The 22572-nt window shown below is 43.3% G+C and overlaps 1 protein-coding gene across 2 annotated transcripts in view; it reads right to left on the minus strand.

Moving 5' to 3' along the window:
• Positions 1–22572, minus strand: part of SMC5 (structural maintenance of chromosomes 5) — a 57914-nt gene that overhangs the window by 26637 nt on the left and 8705 nt on the right. The window contains exons 4-15 of one of the 2 annotated variants that reach the window (XM_038769900.1): positions 21401–21563; positions 18240–18374; positions 17049–17189; positions 15703–15864; positions 14404–14475; positions 11581–11836; positions 10253–10407; positions 8167–8280; positions 5915–6009; positions 5304–5436; positions 530–703; positions 225–394 (exon numbers count right to left, since the gene is read on the minus strand). In XM_038769900.1, the coding sequence (XP_038625828.1) occupies positions 225–394; positions 530–703; positions 5304–5436; positions 5915–6009; positions 8167–8280; positions 10253–10407; positions 11581–11836; positions 14404–14475; positions 15703–15864; positions 17049–17189; positions 18240–18374; positions 21401–21563 (1770 nt within the window). Of the gene's footprint in view, positions 1–224; positions 395–529; positions 704–5303; positions 5437–5914; positions 6010–8166; positions 8281–10252; positions 10408–11580; positions 11837–14403; positions 14476–15702; positions 15865–17048; positions 17190–18239; positions 18375–20372; positions 20523–21400; positions 21564–22572 lie in introns of those variants that run through there. The other variant, XM_038769899.1, reaches the window with a different exon arrangement.

The following is a 22572-nucleotide window of genomic DNA, read 5'->3' on the forward strand; positions in this document are numbered from 1 at the left end:
CAGACTCACATCCAAGATCCACACCCAGATTTGGCCCGCTAGGCCCCAGGTAGCTAATCCCTGGCTAGAGTTAAAGTTTCTAAGTTAACTTCACCAGTGACTTGCATGACATTTTGCACTTTGCGAAAATAAAACCTTGAAATAGCAATCAATCACAGGCATTGGATTAAGATCATTCACGAAAACCTTTGACTCAGGGAATTAAGAGTTTCTGGTGAAAATACCTAGTCTGCTTGGACATAATTTTTTGTTCCAGCTGTCTCTTCTTTGTTTTTCTTTCAAGAAGTTCTTTCTTTTGCAACCGGAGTTCATTGCCTCTGGGTTCCATACAACTGAGCTTCTCCCGCAATGTTTTTATTGCTGAATCTAGTATTTGCAATTTTCTATCAATTTCCTGCGAAAAGGAGAGATTAAAAATTTAAAAACATTTTAAAAGGAGTTCCTTTTGCTCCATCACCTACAATATCTCTTTTATTACCAATTGCTGTTCTGAATGTCCTTCTCTAATAATCAAAACAGAAACACCAACCTGTAATTGTCTTCCCAAATATTTTTTTTTCTCAGCATCCACAGAAACGGTGAGAAACTGTGCCCCTCTTAGGGCTATGTTACTGGAAATAACTTTATTTGAGTACAAAGAAGTCTTCAGTGAGTACTTTTCTTCAGCTGTATAAATTTGCTTCAAGTTGGTTTCCTGTATAACCTATAAGTGAAAAACAAAGATTAACAGAGATGTAACTATGCCTTGTGCATATTTTAAAAGGATGATGTAAAGAGCAAAAATTAGTAACTAAGTTTTGGAGGTATGAACTGCAACTAGCCAAGATCCCTAGGTCATTTGTATTTTTGGAGACATCTTGGCCAAGATTAGGACAAATTTGGGGGGGCTTCAAAAGGAGACCTGAAAATTCTGCTCTATCTTAAAATCATGCAATTTGGAGAAAGTCATAGCATTCCCTGGAGCTTCTAAGTTTCAGTAGAAATATCAGAACTAGGAATTTAATTCCAGTTCATCTACAGAACTGTTATGCTTTCTGAGTCAATTCATTTTATATCAAACAATTGATTAATCATCAGAATGTACTGATTTCCTACTGTGTGCAGAGCACTCTATCCTGTGCTGGAGAGCCTACACTGAAATCAGAAGACAGAGTCCCTGTCCTCGAGGAGTTTACAATCTCAGTCAACAGTTATTTATTGAGCTCCCCCTGTCTGAATAGCAGTGGGCTAACTGATGGTCTAAAAAGCAGTTGCCTTGCCTTCTCAGCCCCTCTTCACCACCATGGCTGAGTGAAACATCCAGATTCTGCAGTTTAGCCTCTGTGCACTCTCGCCCGCCAACTCCATGGCAGCCAAGTGAACTGCCTGCCCTGGCATGCCCCAGGACAGATAAGAAACATGGCTTAGTGGATAGAACATGTGCCTGGGAGGCAGGAGGACCTGGGCTCTAATCCCGACTCTGCCACCTGTCTGCTGTGTGACCTTGGGGAAGTCACTTCATTTCTCTGTGCCTCAATTCCTTCATCTGTAAAACAGGGATTAAGAATGTGAGTTTCAAGTGGGACAGGGACTATGTCCAACCTGATTAACTTGCATCTACCCCAGCGCTTAGAACAGTGCTCGGCACATACTAAGTGCTTAACAAGTACCATAATTATTAAAAGCCGCTTTTCAGCTCCGCGAAGCATCTAACTCCAGCCTTGGGTCCTGAGGCACCCTCGGCACGCCCGCCCCAGCAGCAACACTGCCACATCCGAGCTGTCTTCCCTCCCCACCACCCAGGGCCCCTGTCCCCAGCCCGCTCTGTACCCCAGCCACACTGTCTCCCCCACGCTCCCCTCTGCCCCATCCAGGAGACTCCCATCCCACCCTACTTTCCACTGCCCTGGTGGGAATGTGAACAGCACCTGCAGCACGAGACCTCAGACAGCCTCAGGAAAGCTAGTGGCTGTGGTAGCCGTTGCTGTGGATACAGGTATGCTGTGGACTCTGAATTGCTCTGAATTCTGCTCCTCTAACCATAGGCCCTACAGACTTTGGTTTTTATTTTGTTTATTACGTATTTGCTGCTTTAATGTTTTGTTGATCCCAATGCGTTTGTCTCCAGTCCTTTTCCCCACCTAGATTATAAGCCCCTTGAGGCACAGGGTCTGTGTCTAATTTCCACCTGTATATTCTTTTTCCAGTGCTTAGTGCTCTGCTCTACACACTAAGTGCTTAATGAAAACTCCTCCTCCTCCTCCTCTTAGTAGAGCTTGTGAGCATACAATCTAAGAAAGAGACAGGGTACTTAGTAATAATACTAATGATATCAGTTAAGCTCTTCTTAGGTGCCAAGCACTGTACTAAGCACTGGGGTAGACACAAGATAATCAGGTCCCACATGGGGCTCACAGTCTAAATAGGAGGGAGAACAGGCACCGAATCCCCATTTTGCAAATGAGGAAACTGAGGCACAGAGAAATGAAGTGACTTGCCAAAGGTCACACAGCAGGTAAAACAAAAAAGTGTGGCCTAGTGACAAGAGAATAGGCCTGGGAGTAAGGACCTGGATTCTAATCCCATTTCCACCGTTTGTCTGCTGTGTGACCTTGAGCAAGTGACAAGAGAATAGGCCTGGGAGTAAAGACCTGGATTCTAATCCCATTTCCACCATTTGTCTGCTGTGTGACCTTGAGCAAGTGACTTTATTTCTCTGTTAACTCATCTGATTAGCCTGTATCTACCCAGTGTTTAGTACAGTGCCTGGCACATAGTAAGCACTTAAAAAGAAAAAAAAAGATAAATGGCAGAGCTAGATTAAAACCCAAAGCCTCTGACTCCCGGGCCATGATCCTTCCACTAGGCCACGCTACTTCTCTACTTGTCCTCAATAAGCACACCCTCTATCAGAGGAGACATATCAACACATTATTTACAACCAGTGATGCTGAGGCAAGAAAGAGGTGAGGTATCATGGCCTGGTGGAAAGACGACAGGCCTGGGAGTTAGAGGACCTGGGCTCCAATCCTTCCTCTGCCTGTTACCTGCTGTGGGACCTTGGGCAAGTCACTTAACTTCTCTGAGCCTCAGTTTCCTCATCAGCAAAATGGGGATTCAATGCCCATTCTCCCTCCTGCTTAGACTGTGAGCTTGTGAGCTCCATGTGGGACAGGGACTATGTCCAAACTAATTAACTTGTATCCACCCTAGCAGTTAGGACAGGGCTTAACACACAGTAAGCACTTAATACAATAACAACAATAATAATGCTAAGAGTACTGAATAAATTAGTGTAATACATAGGGTGATATAAGTGCTAAGAGAGGTTGTTCAGTTAACACTACCTATTGGTGGAAATTAATCAGGGAATACTTCCAGGAGGAGGTGGAAGTTCAGGAGGATTTTGAAGATTGGGAGGGCTGTCATCTGGTCTGGAGGATTCGGAATGGAGGGAAGTTCCAGGGAGGGGAAGACTGTGAGCAAAGATTTGTTTACGCAGGAGAGTCAACAGCAAGGCCTGTGATGTTTTAGGAAGATGATCTGGACAGCAGAATGTATTAGAGATAGAAGGCAGAAAGTCACACAGACACAGATAGTATATCTTTCGTAAGAACAAGGGTGAAACATATAATTCCTAACAATGCAAGTAAACGAGGACTAAATAAGTGTATATCTATATTAGTACTATGGAATGTCATGGTTGGGGAAAAGGTGGGGATTAGTCAGGGACTACTTCCAGGAGGTGTTTGAAGGTGGGGAGGGACCTGGTTTGGTGGATTCGTGGAGGGAAGGAGTTTCTGGCACGGAGAGGGCATGGAGGTGAAAGTGTTGGACAGTGAGGTTAGCTTGGGAGGAGGGATCAGAACGAACTGGAATGCAGTGGAAGACAAGTGGGGGAAAGGTGAGGAAGAGACACCTGGAGTAGAGCCTAGAGCGAAATTAACTCATTCAATCATATTTATTAAGTGCCTACTGTGTGCAGATCACTGTACTGAGCACTTGGAAAAGTACAATACAGCAATAAAGAGTGAGAATTGGTGCCCACAATGAGCTCACAGTGTAGAGGGATGATCGGGAGTTTCTTAATATCATTTTAGGAAGATGATCTGTAATTTATTTTAATCCCTGTCTCCCCCTGTATCAATCAATTAATTGTAGTTATCAGGAGCTTAACTGTGTGAGGAGCACTGTACTAAGTGCTTGGGAGAGTACAACAGAGTCAGTAGGCACATTCCCTACCCACAATGAGCTTACAGTCTAGAGGGGGAGATAGACATTAATATAAATAAATGAATTACGGATATGTATGTAAGTGCTGTGGGACTGGGGGGGGGGTGAATACAAGGAGTCAATCAGGGCAATGCAGAAGGGAGTGGGAAAAGAGGAAAGGAGGGCTTAATCAGGGAAGGCCTCTTGGAGGACATGTGCCTTCAATAAGGCTTTGAAGGTGGGGAGAGTGATCGCCTGCTGTATATGAAGAGGGAGAGCATTCCAAGCCAGAGTCAGGACATGGGATGTGATGAGCCAGAAGTCAGCGGCTAGATGAGACCGAGGTACAATGGGTAGGTTGGCATTAGAGGAGCAAAGTGTGCAGGCTGGGTTGTAGTAGGACAGTAGTGAGGTGAGCAGGGGCAAGGTGACAGCGCTTTAAAGCCGATGAGTTTCTGTTTGATGCGGAGGTGGATGGGATGAAGACCGTAAGCTCCTTGCGGGCAGGGCTTGCAATTAAAACTCTGTTGTATGGTACTCTCCCAAGCGCTTACTGAAGTGTTTTGCACACAGCAAGCACTCGATACATACCACTGGTTGATCTGGGCAGCAGACAATTCTATGCAGGCTAGACTGAAGAGAGGATAGCAAGGGAAGGCTGCATGGCAACTGCCTGCCCGATATTTGGATGGGTCAGGGAATGGAATAGTCAAAGGGCAAAAGAAAATCTTAGAGCCTATCAGCTCCCCACCCCCACCCCATTACTATAAAAAGATTCCTTCACGAAGCTACAACATTCCCCTAATCACATTGTTGTATGCAGCCAGAGGAAAACAGCAGAGACTTAAGTGCAATTTTTTTTGTTGTTGTTTAAATGAATGGAATCCTGGATGGGATTTCTAAATCTCTAGTTTCCTTCGATTCTTATAAATAGAAGATTGTTGGGATTGATCCCTGGTTTATGGGTATATGGAGAAACAGCCCCAAATTCAGCCTAGGGAGAGCACAAATTCTCCTTCATATCCTAACACCTGGCAATTTTACTTAGACTTTAACCTAAAGTGGCGTGCCCACAAAACCGTAATGCTAGTCAAGATTAAGCACTTCCCCACCTGTTCAATCATAGCCCTGGTCTTATCTGTTCCGACAGGGACTTCATGAATGTTATAGTGGAAGCAAAGATAACTCATCACAAGCTGAGGAGCATCAAATAATTCTCGCAAGAAAGAGAAAAATCCATATCGCCTGAGGGAGGAAATAAAAAAAGAACATCATATACAGATGAGCCCATCTTTTCTACAGCATTTTGATACATTCAAAAGGCTACATAAAAAGACCAGCCCAACACTATTAACACAAGAATAATCAGGAATATTGATATATAAAACATACCCCCCACTCTCCCATAATGTGTCAGTTATATACTTGCAGAATCCCACATCAAGGACAATCCAGGCTACTCACCCTATCTGATACAGAACTGCTTTTTCCAACATCTCAGCATGCTATATCCAAACACACCAGTTCCCTAACAACATTCTAGCCAAAGTGCATAGTGAAAACATGTGCCCAGCACTTAGAACATTGCTTGGCATATAGTAAGCGCTTAACAAATGCCATTATTATTATTATGTGGTACGGCAGAACTGAGTGGACTTGAAAATCTAAAATATCACTCAGTCAACAATAGTAAGGAATTTAAAGCAATAGTTTTACTACTTACCGCAGCTCTTCCAGAGATCTTGATGGCGTTTTGGATGCATGTGAGCTACTGGGAGCAATTACAGTATTGACTCTCAGATGTTGATTGTCACGTACCTAAACGCAAGGAAACCAAACCATATGACATAAAAGAAAAATTAGGTTTTAAAAGCTAATCACTAAAGTAAATATTTCCATGGGAAGAATTCATAAGGCTACCGTTATCTCTAGTAGTTTGGAACCTTCACTACATTATCTTTCTGCTTATAACTGCGGTATTTGTTAAGCCCTGACTGTGCCAAGCACTGTGCTGAGTGCAGGCTGCTGCCATCAGATCAGACAGCCTCTAGGCCTCATGGGGCTCACAGTTTAAGTAGGAAGGAGAGCAGGCATCTTGTATCTCATCCCCGTTTTTAACACGAGAGACGTGACTTGCCCAAGATCACAGAGCAGGCACCTGGTGGAATGGGAATTAGAACCCAGGTCTCCTGCCCCCTGGGCCTGTGCTCTTTCCACTAAGCCATGCTGTTTCCTCCCATTTTAGATACCTGCCCAAATCAAGAGAAACTAACTCCTATTAAAATCAAATATGAAATGTGTATCATACTTCCAGTTCCTTTGGGGGCCTAAGAGAAACATTTATTTACACGTACGCAGGCAAATCCCACTAGTCTGTGGCAAGCGAAAAAAATCAAGGTAGAGACCAGCTCCTTAAGTCCAACATTTCATACTCTTCTTCAAAGACTCCTCAGAATTGTATCTTCTTGATTACCTCCTTTGGACCTCGGGAATTTATCAACTGTTTTGCTTTCTCATCTCCAACAGTGGTCAGCCAAAAAGGTAGGCCAAACACTCTTGTGGAGCAAGGAAGATCCACAAGGTGGTGGATCTGCTCTTAAAGAAGCAAGTGCTGTGGCATATGAATGAATGCATGCAATGCAAATTAGAGAAGTGTTCCCTACTGTTAGGCCCTCCTAAAAAAAAATCACATGCCAGAGGTCTTCCCTGACTTAAGGCCTCATTTCCCCTACCCACTGTCCCCTCTGTGCTGCCTAGACACTCGAATCTCTATTTCTTAAGCGTTTTGACACTCGCCCCATTCTCTGTCCCAGAGCACTTTATGTACATGACCTTATACTCTGTCATTTCCCCTGTCTGGAATTTATGTTAATGTCTGTCCCCGGTTTGTGGTCAGGAAGCGTGTCTACCAACTCTATTGTACTATACGTTCCCAAGCGCTTAGTAGTGTGATGCACATAGTAAGCACTCAAATACAACTGATTGATTGCTCCCTCTAGATGTAAGCTCAATGTGGGCAGGGAATGTGTCCGACAACTCTGTTATACTGTACTCTCCCAAGCACTTAGTATGGTGCTCCCATGCTGCAGAATCCCAGCCTCTTTTTTCCTTTCCCAGTTGTTCCAGCTGTTCAACCACTCATGCTTGTAATCCCAGACATGGCTCACTCTCAATGGAGGAGAAGCAGCATGAGACGCGGAATGGCCTAGTGGAAAGATCATGGGCCTGGGATTCAGAGGACCAGGGTTCTAATCCCAGCTCTGCCAAATGCTTGCTGTGTGACCTTGGGAAAGTCACAATTTCTCTGCGCCTTAGTTCCCTCATTTGCAAAATGGGGACTCAGTACCTGTTCTCCCTCCTACTTAGACCGTGAGTTTCATGTGGAACCTGATTATCTTGTATCTACCCCATCGCTTTAGTACAGTGCTTGGCACATAGTAAGCACTTAAACACAATTCTTAGTAGTATTACACCTAGGGTGGCAGCCTAATCAAAGTTGTCAAACTGGGGTCTACTGTAATTATTTTGTTACAACAGAGTCAGGTTTTAGCTGCCATTTGCCCAACAGTGACCGCCTTCCACGGGATTACAGCCTCATGAATACATTTTGGGACCATGCCCACCTAGTCTATTTATTGCCTAGGGACACAAGTTGCCTTGTCTGCTCACCCTGCTCTCCCGTCCATCCAAGTAGGCAGCGGAAAAGACAGAAACAGCTAAAGAAAAACCCATCCATCCTCTTCCCTCTAGACTGTACGCTCCTTTTGCCTACCGTTTTACTCAACTCTCCCAAATGCTTAGTACAGTGCTCTGCACAAAGTAAGTGCTTGATACATATGATTGATTCCCAAATTCTCCTCTTCAGCTACAGGACTATACAGCCCTGAAAGAATAATTTTCCCTGCCCCTCCTACAGGGAGGTTTGTGGAGCCTAGGAAGTCTTGGCCTGAATATGCTACATCAATAAATACTTGCCTCTTGGAGAAATGTCTCCATATCGTCTTGATTTTCAAATACAAAGGCTCTCATATCATTGGCTGAAATGTGATTTTCAACATATTTGGCATTTCTATTGTCCTTCATGTTGATCTAATCGGATAAAAAGGACATCACAGATAATTATTACTATGACCATCAAATGGCTTCCCAAAAAGTGTTCGTTACAAATGAAATGCAAATCTTTATAGATCAAAGGCAGCTGGAAAACTGCTATTACCTTGAGGCCCAAAATGAAGAAAACAATCCTTGCTGAATACACACTCTCCAAAGAAGGTCCAGATACAGTCAACCCTACATTTGCATTTTTAAAACTCAGGGTTTTAAATGGGAACTAAGGTGGTGTTTTTTGATTAAGCAAATTGGTCACACTCAGAAATGCACTAACTCACTCTATCTGGTTCATCAAAAATAGATATAGATCATCAAAAATTCCCCACTCCCCATTTGGTCTAATTTCTTAACGCTTCCTCATGTTTTTTAAGTGGCTTAGATTGTGATTTCAGAGTAGATGCCAGACATCCTAAATGCAACAAACGGCACAACAGCTCTAGGAAGAAGCTCACAGAAGCTCCAGGTGTTAAGTCAACAGTTCTCAGAAAAGAATAGGGGTGAAGCCCAACAGCTCTTCAAAAAACATTACTTCCGTCTGATTTTACATTAGTTCAGAATTTGCTGTCAATCATTCTTGCATCACTGTCAATTTTTAGTCACGAGCCTCCTCTTACATTTTTCATCCTTTTCACCATTTTATAGCATTTATGACTATTATTTTCCAGTCTTTGACAGACACAGCTCGATAAGTACTTTAGAAAACAATCACAGACAGCATCGAACACTTTTTATTACCTGAAACATCAGAGACAGCAAGAGACTATACCACATTATAGCTATTACAAAATATTCACTCGGGCCGTTGAATTGCAATGTGCATTAAGCACGTGTGCAATAACCTCATATACGTAAAAGTTTTTGAGCTTTGGTATATAGATGCTGCTCAGATTTACGGCATAATTGGCTCCTGAAAACTGAGTCCTAAGTCTAAATGTTACAGTCTCTAGACTGTAAGCTCAATATGAGCAGGGAATGTGTTTATTGTTATATGGTACTCTCCCAAGTGTTGAGTACAGTGCTTTGCACACAGTAAGAGCTCAATAAATACGACTAAATGAATGTTGGAAGTAGGAGTCAACTTTCTCCTGAGGGACAACACTATGTGTGGGGTATTGGTTCACGAACCAAGATCAGGCACCCTATTTTTTACCAAAATGATTCAGAATTGTGTGCTCAGGTGATTACAGGTGAACAATATACCCTCGTTAATGAATTCTGTATTATAAAGAGTGATCCTCTTGCCATCAAAATCACATAAGAGTCAAAAATACAGAACTGTACATACCATCTGAACTCTGACCTAGTTTTTTCACACAGCTTTGCTGAGGAGCTTGGTGCAGCAATTACTGGCTCTCCCCCCACCCTTTCCTGTTTCCTCTCCTCACACCCAGAGGGCAGCCCCTTGTCTCCCCATGCCCCACCCCCCTCAATTACACTAGTTTAAACTGTTTAAACAACATATAGTATTTGGCAGCCTTCAGCTCTTCCACCACCCCAGGATCCTTCTCGGCCTCCAGGGCCTGACTGGTGCAGGGCCTGTGTGGTAGCGATGGCAGGGAAGGACGGAAATGGAGGAGCTGGATGATGTTGTTGCATGGCAGCCCCTGCTGCAGCTGTCACCAGCAGAGGAGGGAGTGGTGTGATGATGGCAGCAAGGGAACTGAGGGCCAAAAACTACACTGACCACAAGGGAGTGGGTGGCGGGTGGAGACAGGAAAACCATCAGAGGAGGGGCTGAGTTTAAGACTCAAATTTGAAGTTGTAAAGTTGACTCTTGGGCTGGAAATTTGAAACAAAGGTGCCAATTCAAAAATGACATTTGTGCTGTTTGTCATAACTCAAATGATTGGAAGTTGAGGAATTTCTGTTGTAAGAATTTCCATCAAAACGGGCATGTGACTGTAGAGGTAAAAACTAGCTGCTGTTGCAAAAAGGAAACCATTTTTCTTACCAAAAGCATCATGGGTTCGCAGACCATCTGTTTAAACCTGTCCTTGTTCTTTCTTAACCACGTTATAGCATTATATGTGTCCGGGTATCTCCCTTTTAACTTCTCTTCCTTCAGACTCATCAGGTTTTCCAAACTTTGAATATGATCAGTCATACCTTTGGTGGTGTTTTTTGGAGAAAAAAAAACAACAACACAACAACCCTTCTTTGAAAACCTTGTTTGGAGAATTAGATGACCTTGGTATTTAATGCAACTATGAAATGTCAACCCAGTTACTGTCTGAGGTGTATACGCAGCAAGTCATCAAGGATGCAAAAAAAACCCCACCAAGTACGGAAGGATAGAGTAAATCAAACAGCTTTGCTTTCTCTAGTCCCTGAAAGTGAGGCCGTTAGCATAGGAGCAGCATGGCCTAGTGGATACAGCCTGGGTCTGCGAGTCAGGGGACCTGAGTTCTTATCCCATTTCTGCAACTCGTCTGTTGTATGATCCTGGGAAAGTCACTTCACTGTGCCTCAGTTCCCTCATCTGCAAAAGGGATTTAATACCTGTTCTTCCTCCTACTTAGGCTGTGAGACCTGATTATTTTGTATCTACCCTTATACTTAGTACAGTGCTTGGCACAAAGTAAGCATTTAACAAATACCTATTATTATTATTGTAGCAGGGACAAACAGGTAGTGAGGAACAAGGATTGCTGATGCTTTGGCCAGCCCCAGGACCCAAGTCTAACCAGTTTTAGAGTCATCCCAAGTCCAAAAATATAGGTCTCTAGATAGAGAGCCAAACTTCGCACTCCTACATTCTCTCATTATGAGCACTGTGCCAGGTATGAACAAGAGTTTAGAGTCGAGGTACTACCTCTCTGCTGGAGCTTGTACTCATCTGATATACGGGAAAGGGGGCTGTCTAAGGCTGGTTAATCATTTAGGACTATAAAGTCATCCATATTCAGAGAAGCCCTAAGAAAGATATGGGCTAGGATCCTCTCCTGGCCTACGTGGGCTCAAATACCTTCCAGGATACCCAAGCAAGGACTCTTGGGGACTGGGGTGGGGTTGTGAGAATTATTTCGTCCTCCATGATGATAGAAACCTGTAACCCCTGCCGGCAGTGTTCCTCTGGACTTCAAAAGTGCCCTCCCTTCCCCAGCAATGTGGTTTTGGGTTTTTTTTTTTGTCATCCTTTCCCCTACCCTACTCAGAGCCAAGCAGGCTCAAGATGATATCCCTCTTCAGCATCCAAATTTCACCTTTGGCATCAATAAAAATTTAGGATGCTTAGAGACACCATGCTTGCCCAGTAAAGAGAGGATGAAGAAAACTTACTCTGTTTTTCTCTTTCTAGATTTTCTTTCTCACTTTGCTGATCAGCTATTTCACCATCAATTGTTGCCTTTTCCGCTTCCAAACGTCTCAAATCGCTATTAATCAAATCAATTTGGGCTTGAAGGTTCTCACTGTCTCCCGTGTTTTTAAGTTCACTCTTCCAGTCCTCTATCATTTTATGAGTATTGCTGATTCTCTTCTGACGGTCCATTTCTTCAACTTGCTTCACTTTTAAGGCCTGCTGACTTTCTTCAATCTATTAAGAAGAGAAATATTTTCCACAGGCTATCATTTAATCTGTATCTTTTGTGCTCTAAATTAGTGAAACATTAAAATAGTTAAACAACAAAAGTATCCAAGGGCTTTGTTTATGCCTCAGCAACTAAAGGAGACAGTAACTACTGTAGACTGTAAGCTTGTTGTGGGCAGGGAGGGTGTCTACCAACTGTTATAATGTACTCTCCCAAGTGCTTAGTACAGTGCTCTGCACACGGTAAGCATTCAATAAATATCACTGATTGACTGATTCAAGCTTTTTGAAAAGAACACAGAAAGCGCATAATCACTCTTCACAGTCGCTGAATTTATACTTCGAGTAGCAAAACAGACACAGTAGGGTCACAATGTGAAAGCTTCACTACTGAAGAATTCCCCATGTCACAGATAGGGCCATAGCTTTAGAGGAAGATATTATAGTGGGGGAATAATAACAACTACAATAATGATAGTAATAATAATAACTGTGGCATTTGTTAATTGCTTACTATGTGACAAGCACAGTACTGAGTGCTGCAAGATAATTAGGTCAGACACTTCAAGTCCCTGTCCCACAAAGGGCTCACAGTCTGAGTATAAGGAAGAGCTCCCAATGTCACAGACGAGGAAACTGAGGCACAGTGAAGGAACTTGGCCATGGCCACATAGCTGGAAAGTGGTGGAGCTGGGATTAGAACCCAGGTCCCCTGACTGCCAGATCTGTGCTCTTGCCACTTATGCCACACTGCTTCTCCAAGAAGGAAAATACTCTGACTTCTTTAGATATTGGCTGGGATGAAACAACAAGGGAAAGGGAGCAGTTGCAACTTATACATATTTACTATTCTATTTATTTTGTTAATGATGTGCTTCTGGCTTTACTTCTATTTATTCTGATGAATTGACACCTGTCCACATGTTTTGTTTTGTTCTCTGTCTCCCCCTTCTAGACTGTGAGCCCTTGTTGGGTAGGGACCGTCTCTATATGTTGCCGACTTGTACTTCCCAAGCACTTAGTACAGTGCTCTGCACACAGTAAGCACTCAATAAATACGATTGAATGAATGAATGAAGTAACATGAGCACTGCTAGCCCAGCCCTCCTCCTTGGGGTCTAAGTAGCCGAGGAACATAGAGGTTGGGTATATGGAGGATTACAGACATCTTCCAATCATCAGTCCACCAATCAATGGCATTTACTGAGTGCTTACAGTGTGCAAAGTGTGGTACTAAGTGCTTGGAAGAACACAATTAAAAAAATCCTAGTATCTGAGAATTTGAGAAGCTGAGTATATTGGGAAATTCCAGGCATTTTCCAATCAATCAATTACTTAATGCAGAGCGCTGTACTAAGCACTTGGGAGAATACAATACAAGAGGCAGTAGACACATTTCCTGCCCACAACGAGCTTGCAGTCTAGGGGGGGAGACAAACATTAATATAAATGAATAATTTATGGACATAATTTATGGACCCTCTCAATGGTCTCCTGTCTCTCCCACCTCAATCTACCCTACTCGGGTGCCCAGATCTTCTTCCTAAAATAGCACTCAGAACGCATCACGCTGTGCACCAAAAGTTCTCCAGGGGCCATCCAACTCCCTGCCCAAAGAGATGTTCCTGACTTTAAGGCTCTCCAGTGACATTTCTCTTATGTATCTGCTCTCTTCACCCTTCGTTCCTCCCAAGCTAACCGCCGTACTAAATCTCCCTGTCAAGCCTCCTGCTTCACGGTTCAAATAAACCAGATGACATCCTTCTGAATCTTCAGAGCCTCTCTGAAAATCGGTCTCCTCTATGACTTTTGTTGCACTTTGCCAAATACAGACAAGGCAGAGCCCAAATTAAATGGGCCAGAAGCCTGATAAAGGAGAAGGAGCTAGAGGGCTACACGTGAGCCAAAATCATGAGGCTCAGCATTTAGCTTGGTACCATCGAGAGCCCTGATCAGGTGGAGGGGAAACACTACATTGCTCGTTGTGGGCAGGGTACGTGTTTACCACCTCGGTTGCACTGTCCTCTCCCAAGCACTCAGTACACAGCAAGTGCTAATAAATACCACTGACTGTGTGATGTAGTGGATAGAGCATGGGCCGGGGAGCCAGAAGGTCCTGGGTTCTAATCCCGACTCTGCCACTTGGCTGCTGTATGGCCTTGGGCAAGCCTCAGTTCCCTCATCTGTAAAATGGGGATTGAGATGGTGAGCCCCACATGGGACAAGGACTGTGTCCAACCTGATTTGCTTGTATCCACCCCAGCACTTAGCACAGTGCGTGGCACCTAGTAAGCGCTTAACAAATACCAAGCCTAGACCCCACCATTCCACAGTCCATCCTGACTCAAGTTAGGCAGGCCTAAACCTAATGCCCGGCCCAGAACCAGCTCAAAAGGAATTCATGGACTCTGTGAAATTACCTGGCAAGGCTCAGGGAATTGCTGCAATAGCCCCCAAAGGTACAGGGGTTTCCAGGTAGGTCCCCACACTCCCAGGGAGTCCATACTCTAGGGTGAGGTCACAATACCTGTATCATCAAGTTACAGAAGCAACATCTCATTATGTTTTCTTACTTGTTTATCTTTCCTTTCCACAGCATCTTGCTTTTCTTTGCACTTTTGAGATGTTTCTTTGGCAGCTGCTGTCTGTAAGGTTAAGCCAAAAGAGATTGAGGCAAATTGCTTTCAATGAGTTAACTTCCATTTTTAAAATGTCAGGGCAATATCATAAATTTGAAATAATAGCAAAACGTCACCTATCTTTGGACCTATAGCTTATGTTCTCAAAATGCTTATACTCGGCCAACACCTGATGATTCAAGGGCTGATTATCCAGTCTACAGATTGTCCAGACATTTGGGGTCATCATCTCTTTTTCCCTCTGATTGCCTGCTTTTGGCCAGCTCACTCCTATGAGCACCTTGACCAGTGGGTACCCAGGAGGGAAAAAAAAATAAAAAATCAAACTAAAGCTCAACTCCTTTGCTACTTATGACAATTTACAGACAAAGGTTGGTGGGTGAGTAGATTGAAACCAGTGACTTAAATAAGGATTCTGAATGAACACGGATGATAGAAATCTAATTGTCTCACTACCACGCACGACAGATTTGGATGGATATGGTTCTATGGCTAGGTGACCCCGTGGGCATACAGAAAACATTATCTGAAGAAAATTTTCTAATTATAACACTGATCAGTTTTGCTTTTTTGTTTTATGAAACTTGTTAAGCCCATACCAGGTACCAGGCACTGTACTAAGGGTTGGGGTAGGTCCAAGATAATTCATTCATTCATTCAATCGTATTTATTGAGCGCTTACTGTGTGCAGAGCACTGTACTAAGCACTTATCAGTCTGGACATAGTCCCTGTCCCACATGAGACTCACAATCTCAGTAGGAGGGAGACCAGGTTTTTAGTCCCCATTTTACAGATGAGGAAACTGAAGCACAGAGAAGTTAAGCGACTTGCCCAAGGTCACACAGCAGACAAATAATCAGGCCTGGGAATCGGAGGGACCTGGATTCTAATCCCAGCTCCACCACTTGCCTGTTGTGTGAACCGGGGAAAGTCATTTAACTCCTCTCTGCCTCCGTTCTCTCATCTGCTAAATGGGGATTAAGACTGTGAGCCCCATGTGGGACATAGTAAGTGCTTAACAAATATCATAAATGAAAAAAAAAAAGGCCTGGGCATTAAGTGATTAGGCGAGAGAACGTGGATGGCTCAGGGCAAATAATCACCACCACAGCAAAAACTCCGGCTGGCACATGAGTACAGTGGTAAAAGAAGCACAACCCATGCACCACATTCAGTCTTAGCCTTGCTTTACAAGCAAGTATCTAGCTAGAAATCCATATTAAACACAGTACCGTCTCTTTGATTTGGGTTTCCAGGTTCTTATGGTGCTGATCAATTTCACTGATTTTCTGTGTTAAGGGGACCTGTGCTTCTTTAAATGTTCGAATCTCTTCTTTTTTGGAGTCACGGTTTTGTTTTACCTCTTCGTGTTCTTTGCGAACATGTTCGTATTCCTTGAAAGGATTCAGAAAAGGGGATTTAATGTGGTCTTAAAAAAACGAACAGTGTAATTTGTAAAATCCACCCACTCAACTCCATCCCTTCCATGTAACTCAACTTCCTTGCTCCTCTACCCCTCCATCCACCTCGTACCAGGAACCCCCACTCCCGGATCAGCTTATGCTTTGGTCACTCCTGCCACAGAGCGCTATTGGAGGAAATCCAAGCACCAGGCTAACCCTGATTACTTCAAATTCAACCTCGCTTACGATGAACTCTCCCCCATACTAAGAATGCCTCTTCTGGATCCCTTTGGAGCCCCCAGCTTCTGCCCAATTAGCCTACTTTCATTCCTGGAATGAGTTGGCTGTATACCCTTTTCTGCCTCTACTTCCTCTCTTCCAACTCCCTTCTTACTCCACGACAATCTGGTTTCCTCCCCCTTTCACTCCACCGAGACTGCGCTCTCCAAAGTGCCCAAAAAACCAATTCCTCACCAACTCTAATGGCTTCTACTCCCTCCTTCACCACTTCCTTCTCCTGAAAATGCAACCTAATCTTGGTTCAAATGACACGGTTCCCTCTTAGGTTTCCTCCTAGCTCTCTGGCTGCTTTTTCTAGTTCCAGAAGTAGTAGTAGTCATATTAAGCACTTACTGGGCTCTAACTGTGGATGGCCCTCATAGTCTCCTACTCTTCTTACTTTATACTCGCTCCCTTGGAGAACATTCCCATAGCTTCAGCTACCAACTCTATGTGGAAGACTCCTAAATCTATCTTGTTAGCCCTGCAAAGTTAGCTGGGCATGTGAGTCTGACAAGCAGAACTGAGAAGCGTGGGGGATGGGGAGAAACTCAGAGTGGCCAAGAAAGGTAGGAGATGCCAGAGCTCACAGAAAAGTCAGGAGGGAATTGAAGGATTTTAAGGCACCAAAAGGCGGCAAATTAGGAGATTCAGCGAGGAAGATAAGGCCAGGGACTCAGAGGGGTTAAGAAGAAAGATGAGGGGCTCAAATTGAGCTCAAAATGTAAAAGAGAATCTAGAGACATACAAGGACTACTGGGGGAACAAAAAAACAGAGAAGGATGCAAATATGACCCGTAGAGGATTCCCCCAAATGGTGACAGGTTTTAGCCAATATATCAATTTTTTTGAAACGGAGGATGTGGGCTTTTAATTTCTCTAAAAAGAAATCTTACCACCCATGGCCTTTTTGCCTCAAGCATCTCGATCAAGTCCAGGTGACGCTTGTGTTCATAGTACCTCTCCACATCTTGTTTATACCGCTCATTTTGATGTTTCATTTTATCCAGGAAGTTGCTTTTCTCCTTACATGAATTCTACCCAAACATACATTAAATATACGATTGATTAAAATGTAGAGCTCTAATTCTCCATTTACCTTGGGCAAAATGTAAGAGTTTTAAACAATACATCACACAAAAGTTATGCATAGAAAAGGGATGGGATATTAAAGCAAAACAAAAGCCAATTACAGGAACCCAGAAATAACTCAATTTGGCCACAATGCAGGTTTCTGACTTGTGTTTTGGCTAGAATGGGATTAGGGAACGTGTCTACCAACTCTGCTGTATTGTCCTCTCCAAAGCGCTTAGTACAGTACTCTGCACACAGTTAGCACTCAATAAATACAACTGAATGATTGATTAGGGAATTACGGAAGCAGCGGGACCGAGTGGAAAGAGCACAGGCCTGGGAGTCACAGGACCTGGGTTCTAATCCCGGTTCTGCCACTCACCTGCTGTGTGACCTTGGGAAAGTCACTTCACTTCTCTGGGCCTCAGTGCTCTCATCTGAAAATGGGGGTTCAATACTTGTTCTCCCTCCTACTATAAGCTCCATGTGGAACCCGATCATCTGATATCTATCCCAGCACTTAGTGAAGCTCTTGGAATACGATAGTAAGTGGTTAAACACAACTCTTCTTCTTCGGACAACACAAGCCTGTTTGGACTCGGTGGGCCTCGTTCTTAAAGAAACTATTTGTGCACGAGAGTGTAGGGCACCGGAACAAGAGAGTGTTATGGAGCGAGGTTTCTCAAAAACCCCAACCCTTGCATTATAGGTGAATTGGGTGGACTCGTCTAGCCTCAAAACTGGCCGTGAATCCGGCTAACACCCTTAAGTGACACAGAATTGACTTTGAATTCTACAGAATGCCATGTCAATTGAACTGCAAGCCCAACAAGAGTTTACCAATGCTGGACTGGAGGCCTCTAGGGAGTGGGAAAATAAACAAAACCAAAGAATTATTCACGCCCACAGCTGTACCAATTGAGCCATGTTCTCAATGACAGACACACCCATCTGCAAGATCAATCCCAGAAACTGAAAATGATAGCTTTCTCTGTACTACTAGTATTAAATACCTCCAGTTCTTTTTCTCTCTCTCTGAAGTTTTTGAGTTCACAGTGAAATTTATACATTTCCGGAGGGCCAATTGACTTCTCTGTAGCTTCAAGAAGCTCAATCTTGCTGAGTTTTGCAAACTCCCCAACTTTGTCCTAGAAGATCAGAATTAAACATCTGTATGATTACTTGAATATAACATCACAGCACACATGAACATCACACGTCACCCCTTCTACCGTTTTTCCCTCCAAGGATCACAGAGAGATTTTTCATGACTTTCAAAAGCGAAAATGGGGACAAAGAAATAGATACTTTCTAAGGGGCAGAGCACAACAGTTAATCCAGAAAAAGAAGTTCCAAATACAGAACCACTTAGTCCAAGATTTAACCACTCTGACTACCTAACTAAAACACCTAAGTTTTAGACTGAAACTAAGTCAAGGAGACAAGTGGTCATATATTCAATCAAATGTCTATGCTAATGTATATCTACCCCAGTGCTGAAACAGTGCTTAGCATATAGTAAGCGCTTACAAATACCATAATTATTATTACTTTGAATCAGAATCAACGTTTTCCCAACCTGCATCGTCCCCAACACTCCCTGAGACTAAGGCCAACTGCTTCCTGCCCCACAGTTCTCCTCAGAAAGTAAAGAAGGACGCCGATAAGGCAATCCCCTTTCCAAACTCCATCCTTTTTATTTTGCTGCGTTCTGCCACTTTCTGTAAAGGAGCTCTGAAACACGGCACTGCAGATGTAAAGGTGTTTCATCACTTAGCGCTCTTGGAAATTTGCCTGAGGTTGGGTTAAGAACATGGAGCAATTTAAGAATTCTTATGAAGCCTAAGCTGTCAACTAGGACACAACACGTAAGGACAGAGAAATGAAATGGACAGTCATTTTTAGTTAAGAGTCACTTGGTACCCTTCCCACCAAACACGTTATCAGAGCTGCTAACGTGAAGCGGAGCTCTGGGGGAGACGCAAGTAATGAGTGAAATTGCTTAAAGGAAAATAGTACGAAGGAAGAAAGAGGGCAAAGCAAGAAAAACCATAAACCAACTAAATTGCAATGGACAGTGGACTTTGCTCGACCACTGAGCCACCCACACTTGCTTCGTTCAGGTCAATCTGTGAATGAATATTAGTTGTGCTAGAAGTAGAAGGACAAAATGAGCCTAGTAGGTGGAAAGCTTTGAACATAAGAAGCTACTAAAAACAAACTGTTATATTTGAAAGTTAAACCTGTCTAAAATGTTCCTTTAAAAAAACCCCATGGTCACAGAACACTATATATTTATACTTCCACTACGTTGCGCAAACTAATGGCAAGAGCCTGGGCCTGGGAGTCAGAGGACCTGGGTTCTCATCCTGGCTCTGCCGGTTGCTTGCTGTGTGACCTTGGGCAAGTAACTTCACTTTTCTGCGCCTCAGTTTCCTCAACTGTAAAATGGGGATTAAATATCTACTCTCCTGCCTACATAAGCTGTGAGTCCCATAGTAAGAGCTTAACAAATACCCTAAAAAAATCAGTAGCTTGAAGATTAAATTAAAAGCTTTTCTTCTGATGAGTTCTCTAGGCCTCTCAGGTATTCGGTGCTTACCACATGTAATTAATATGCTATTTTAATGGCAAAGTCAAATCACTCAGTGTAACAACCAGCTCACATTTTACTTATGTAAAAACGCTTAGTACAGTGCTTTGCACATTAAGCGCTCAATAAATCGGACCGAATTATGTAGCTCACCACATACATTTTCATTACCCTGGAAGACTTATTTGCCTTTTACTATCAATTACAAAAACCAAAAAGTAACAATTTAAAATGTATATTTCTATAATATTCAAATTTAAGCCTAATACAAGTCACGATAAATGCTACAAGCAAATATTGTAATCACTGAGAAAAGCAAGTAGCACTGTTTCAACTACAGTCTGTGGGTTGCTCCTGTTGTCCACCTGGTGGCAGTTACGCTTTGCTCCTCCACCAGAGGTTGAACAGAGGCAGGAAGTTCAAACCGAAACTCGCATCAGTCAATTTCATTACTGGCAAGATATTCGGGTATTAAAAAAAAAAAAGAGAAAAGCAGTTGAAAAACTAGAATACATTTTTGAGAATTTTAAGGATTATGTGCGAATTCAATTACCCAGTTATTATTGACTCCTCATTATCTTTGGATGAATTAGAGTTCGCTGCACTTTCCTCTGAGCCTCTTTCTTATAAGGGGAGGATTTTCATCCGACTCAAAGTCTCTCACTATACCTTTCAATTATGATTGTTTCCTGAAATATTTAATCCACTGTAAAAGAATTTGAATTTTTCTTATAATCTTTGTATCACCATCTTTAAAAATAAAAACATTGGAAAATTTCTTTTAAGAGATTATGCAAATCTGTCCCCCTTCCCCCCTCCCCCATTGAAACTACTAGCATCAGGGGAGGAGCAGAGGAATAAGCTCTTAAAGCTCTTTGATTCCACCATTAGGTGGGAGCGGGCCAGAGGGTGCCCCCCCGCCCAGTACCCCGCCCCACCCCCAATCCCCCCCCGGGGCCAGGCCCCTCGCTGCCAACAGACAAAGCGAGGCTGATCCGAGGATGGAGCTCTGGCCAAGGAAGGAGCTGGAACACATAGGCCATGAGAAGCAGCATGGCCTAGTGGCTAGAACATGGGCCTGGGAGTCAGAGGGACCTGAGTTCTAATCCCAGCTCTGCCACTTGTCTGCCAAACTGACCTTGGGTAAGTCACTTCCCTAGGCCTCAGTTCCCTCATCTGTAAAATGAGGGTGAAGACTGAGCCCCATGTGGAACAGGGACTGCATCCAACCTGATGCTCTTGTTTCTACCTCACTGCTTAGTACAGTGTCTATCTGCCACATAGTAACCACTTAAATACCATAAAAATAAAAAAAGATAGTCTTCATTATTTTTAAAATCTATGAAGTTAGTAAAAATGAAAGTAGCAAACGAACAGTTTTTAATTTTTAACGATAGCAGCTGTAATTTAAAATCATAGCCTAAAAACTAGACAGTTGTAAGAATTATTAGCAATATCTACCAAATTTCAATAAGAACACATTTTATACTATCCTATCCGATTAACAAATATTCTACTACAAAACTATACGCATTTTTTTCTTACATAAATCATTTTTCAATCTTTACAATTACTTCATACCTGAGGTAGAAATTGGCAAAGATTGCCCACTTGGATATTTAGGCCTGCAATCAGCTCTTCTACTACTTTTTGAGTTGCGGACTTTGTATCAATGAACCAGAAAGACTGATTGGCTGCCTTGTGAATTTCCCGTTTGATGATAACATTCCCGGAAGCCCTGAACCTAGTTAACAAAAAAGTAATTAGTTACAAGGGCCAGAAACCACAGAAAAGACTCAACAGAATTTAACTCAATTTTCACTCTTTCCAGTTACCTTAGTTTTGATTATTTTGATATTTTAAAAAGTTTACTTGCAAGATTATTTTTATACAATTACCTTAATTATATTTACATGAACTGAGAAAACTTCAATTTAACTAATTTAAGACCATATTTCTATACTTAACATGACCTAAAACAGAACAGAACTCCTCATCTCCCCAGGCTCAGTCCTCCCCCAGGCTTTCCCATCACTGTAGATAACACCACCATTTCCCCGACTCACAAGCCCATAACCTTGGCATTACTCGACGCAGCTCTTTGATTCCACCATGAGGTGGGAGCGGGCCAGAGGGTGGCCCCCAGCCCAGTACCCCACCCCCCACCAACCCGCCCGAGGCCAGGCCCCTTGCTGCCAACAGACAAAGCGAGGCTGATCCAAAGGTGGAGCTCTGGCCAAGGAAGGAGCTGGAACACATAGGCCATGAGAAGCAGCATGGCCTAGTGGCTAGAGCATGGGCCTGGGTTCTAATCCCAGCTCTGCCACTTCTCTGCCGAACTGACCTTGGGTAAGTCACTTCCCTAGGCCTCAGTTCCCTCATCTGTAAAATGAGGATGAAGACTGAGTCCCATTCAACCTACATTTTCAATCTGTCACCGAATTCTTTCCTTTCTACCTTCACAACACTGCTAAAATCTGCCCTTTCCTCTCCATCCAAATTGCTACCATGCTGATCCAAGCGTTTATCTTGTCACGCGTTGACTACTGCGTCAGCCTCCCCACCTCCTGTCTCTCCCCATTCCAGTCCACATTTCACTCTGCTGCCCTGCTCATCTTCACTCCTCTAACAGCTACCTCGATCTCACTGCAGACCCCTTTTCCACATCCCTCCTCCTACCTGGAACTCCCTTTGGAGATCTCCCCAAGAGTGGCAGGTTGCAGGTGTACAGGCATTAGAGCAATGGCTTCCTT

The sequence above is a fragment of the Tachyglossus aculeatus genome, chromosome X4 (genome assembly GCF_015852505.1).
Source record: "Tachyglossus aculeatus isolate mTacAcu1 chromosome X4, mTacAcu1.pri, whole genome shotgun sequence".
Classification (NCBI taxonomy): domain Eukaryota; kingdom Metazoa; phylum Chordata; class Mammalia; order Monotremata; family Tachyglossidae; genus Tachyglossus; species Tachyglossus aculeatus.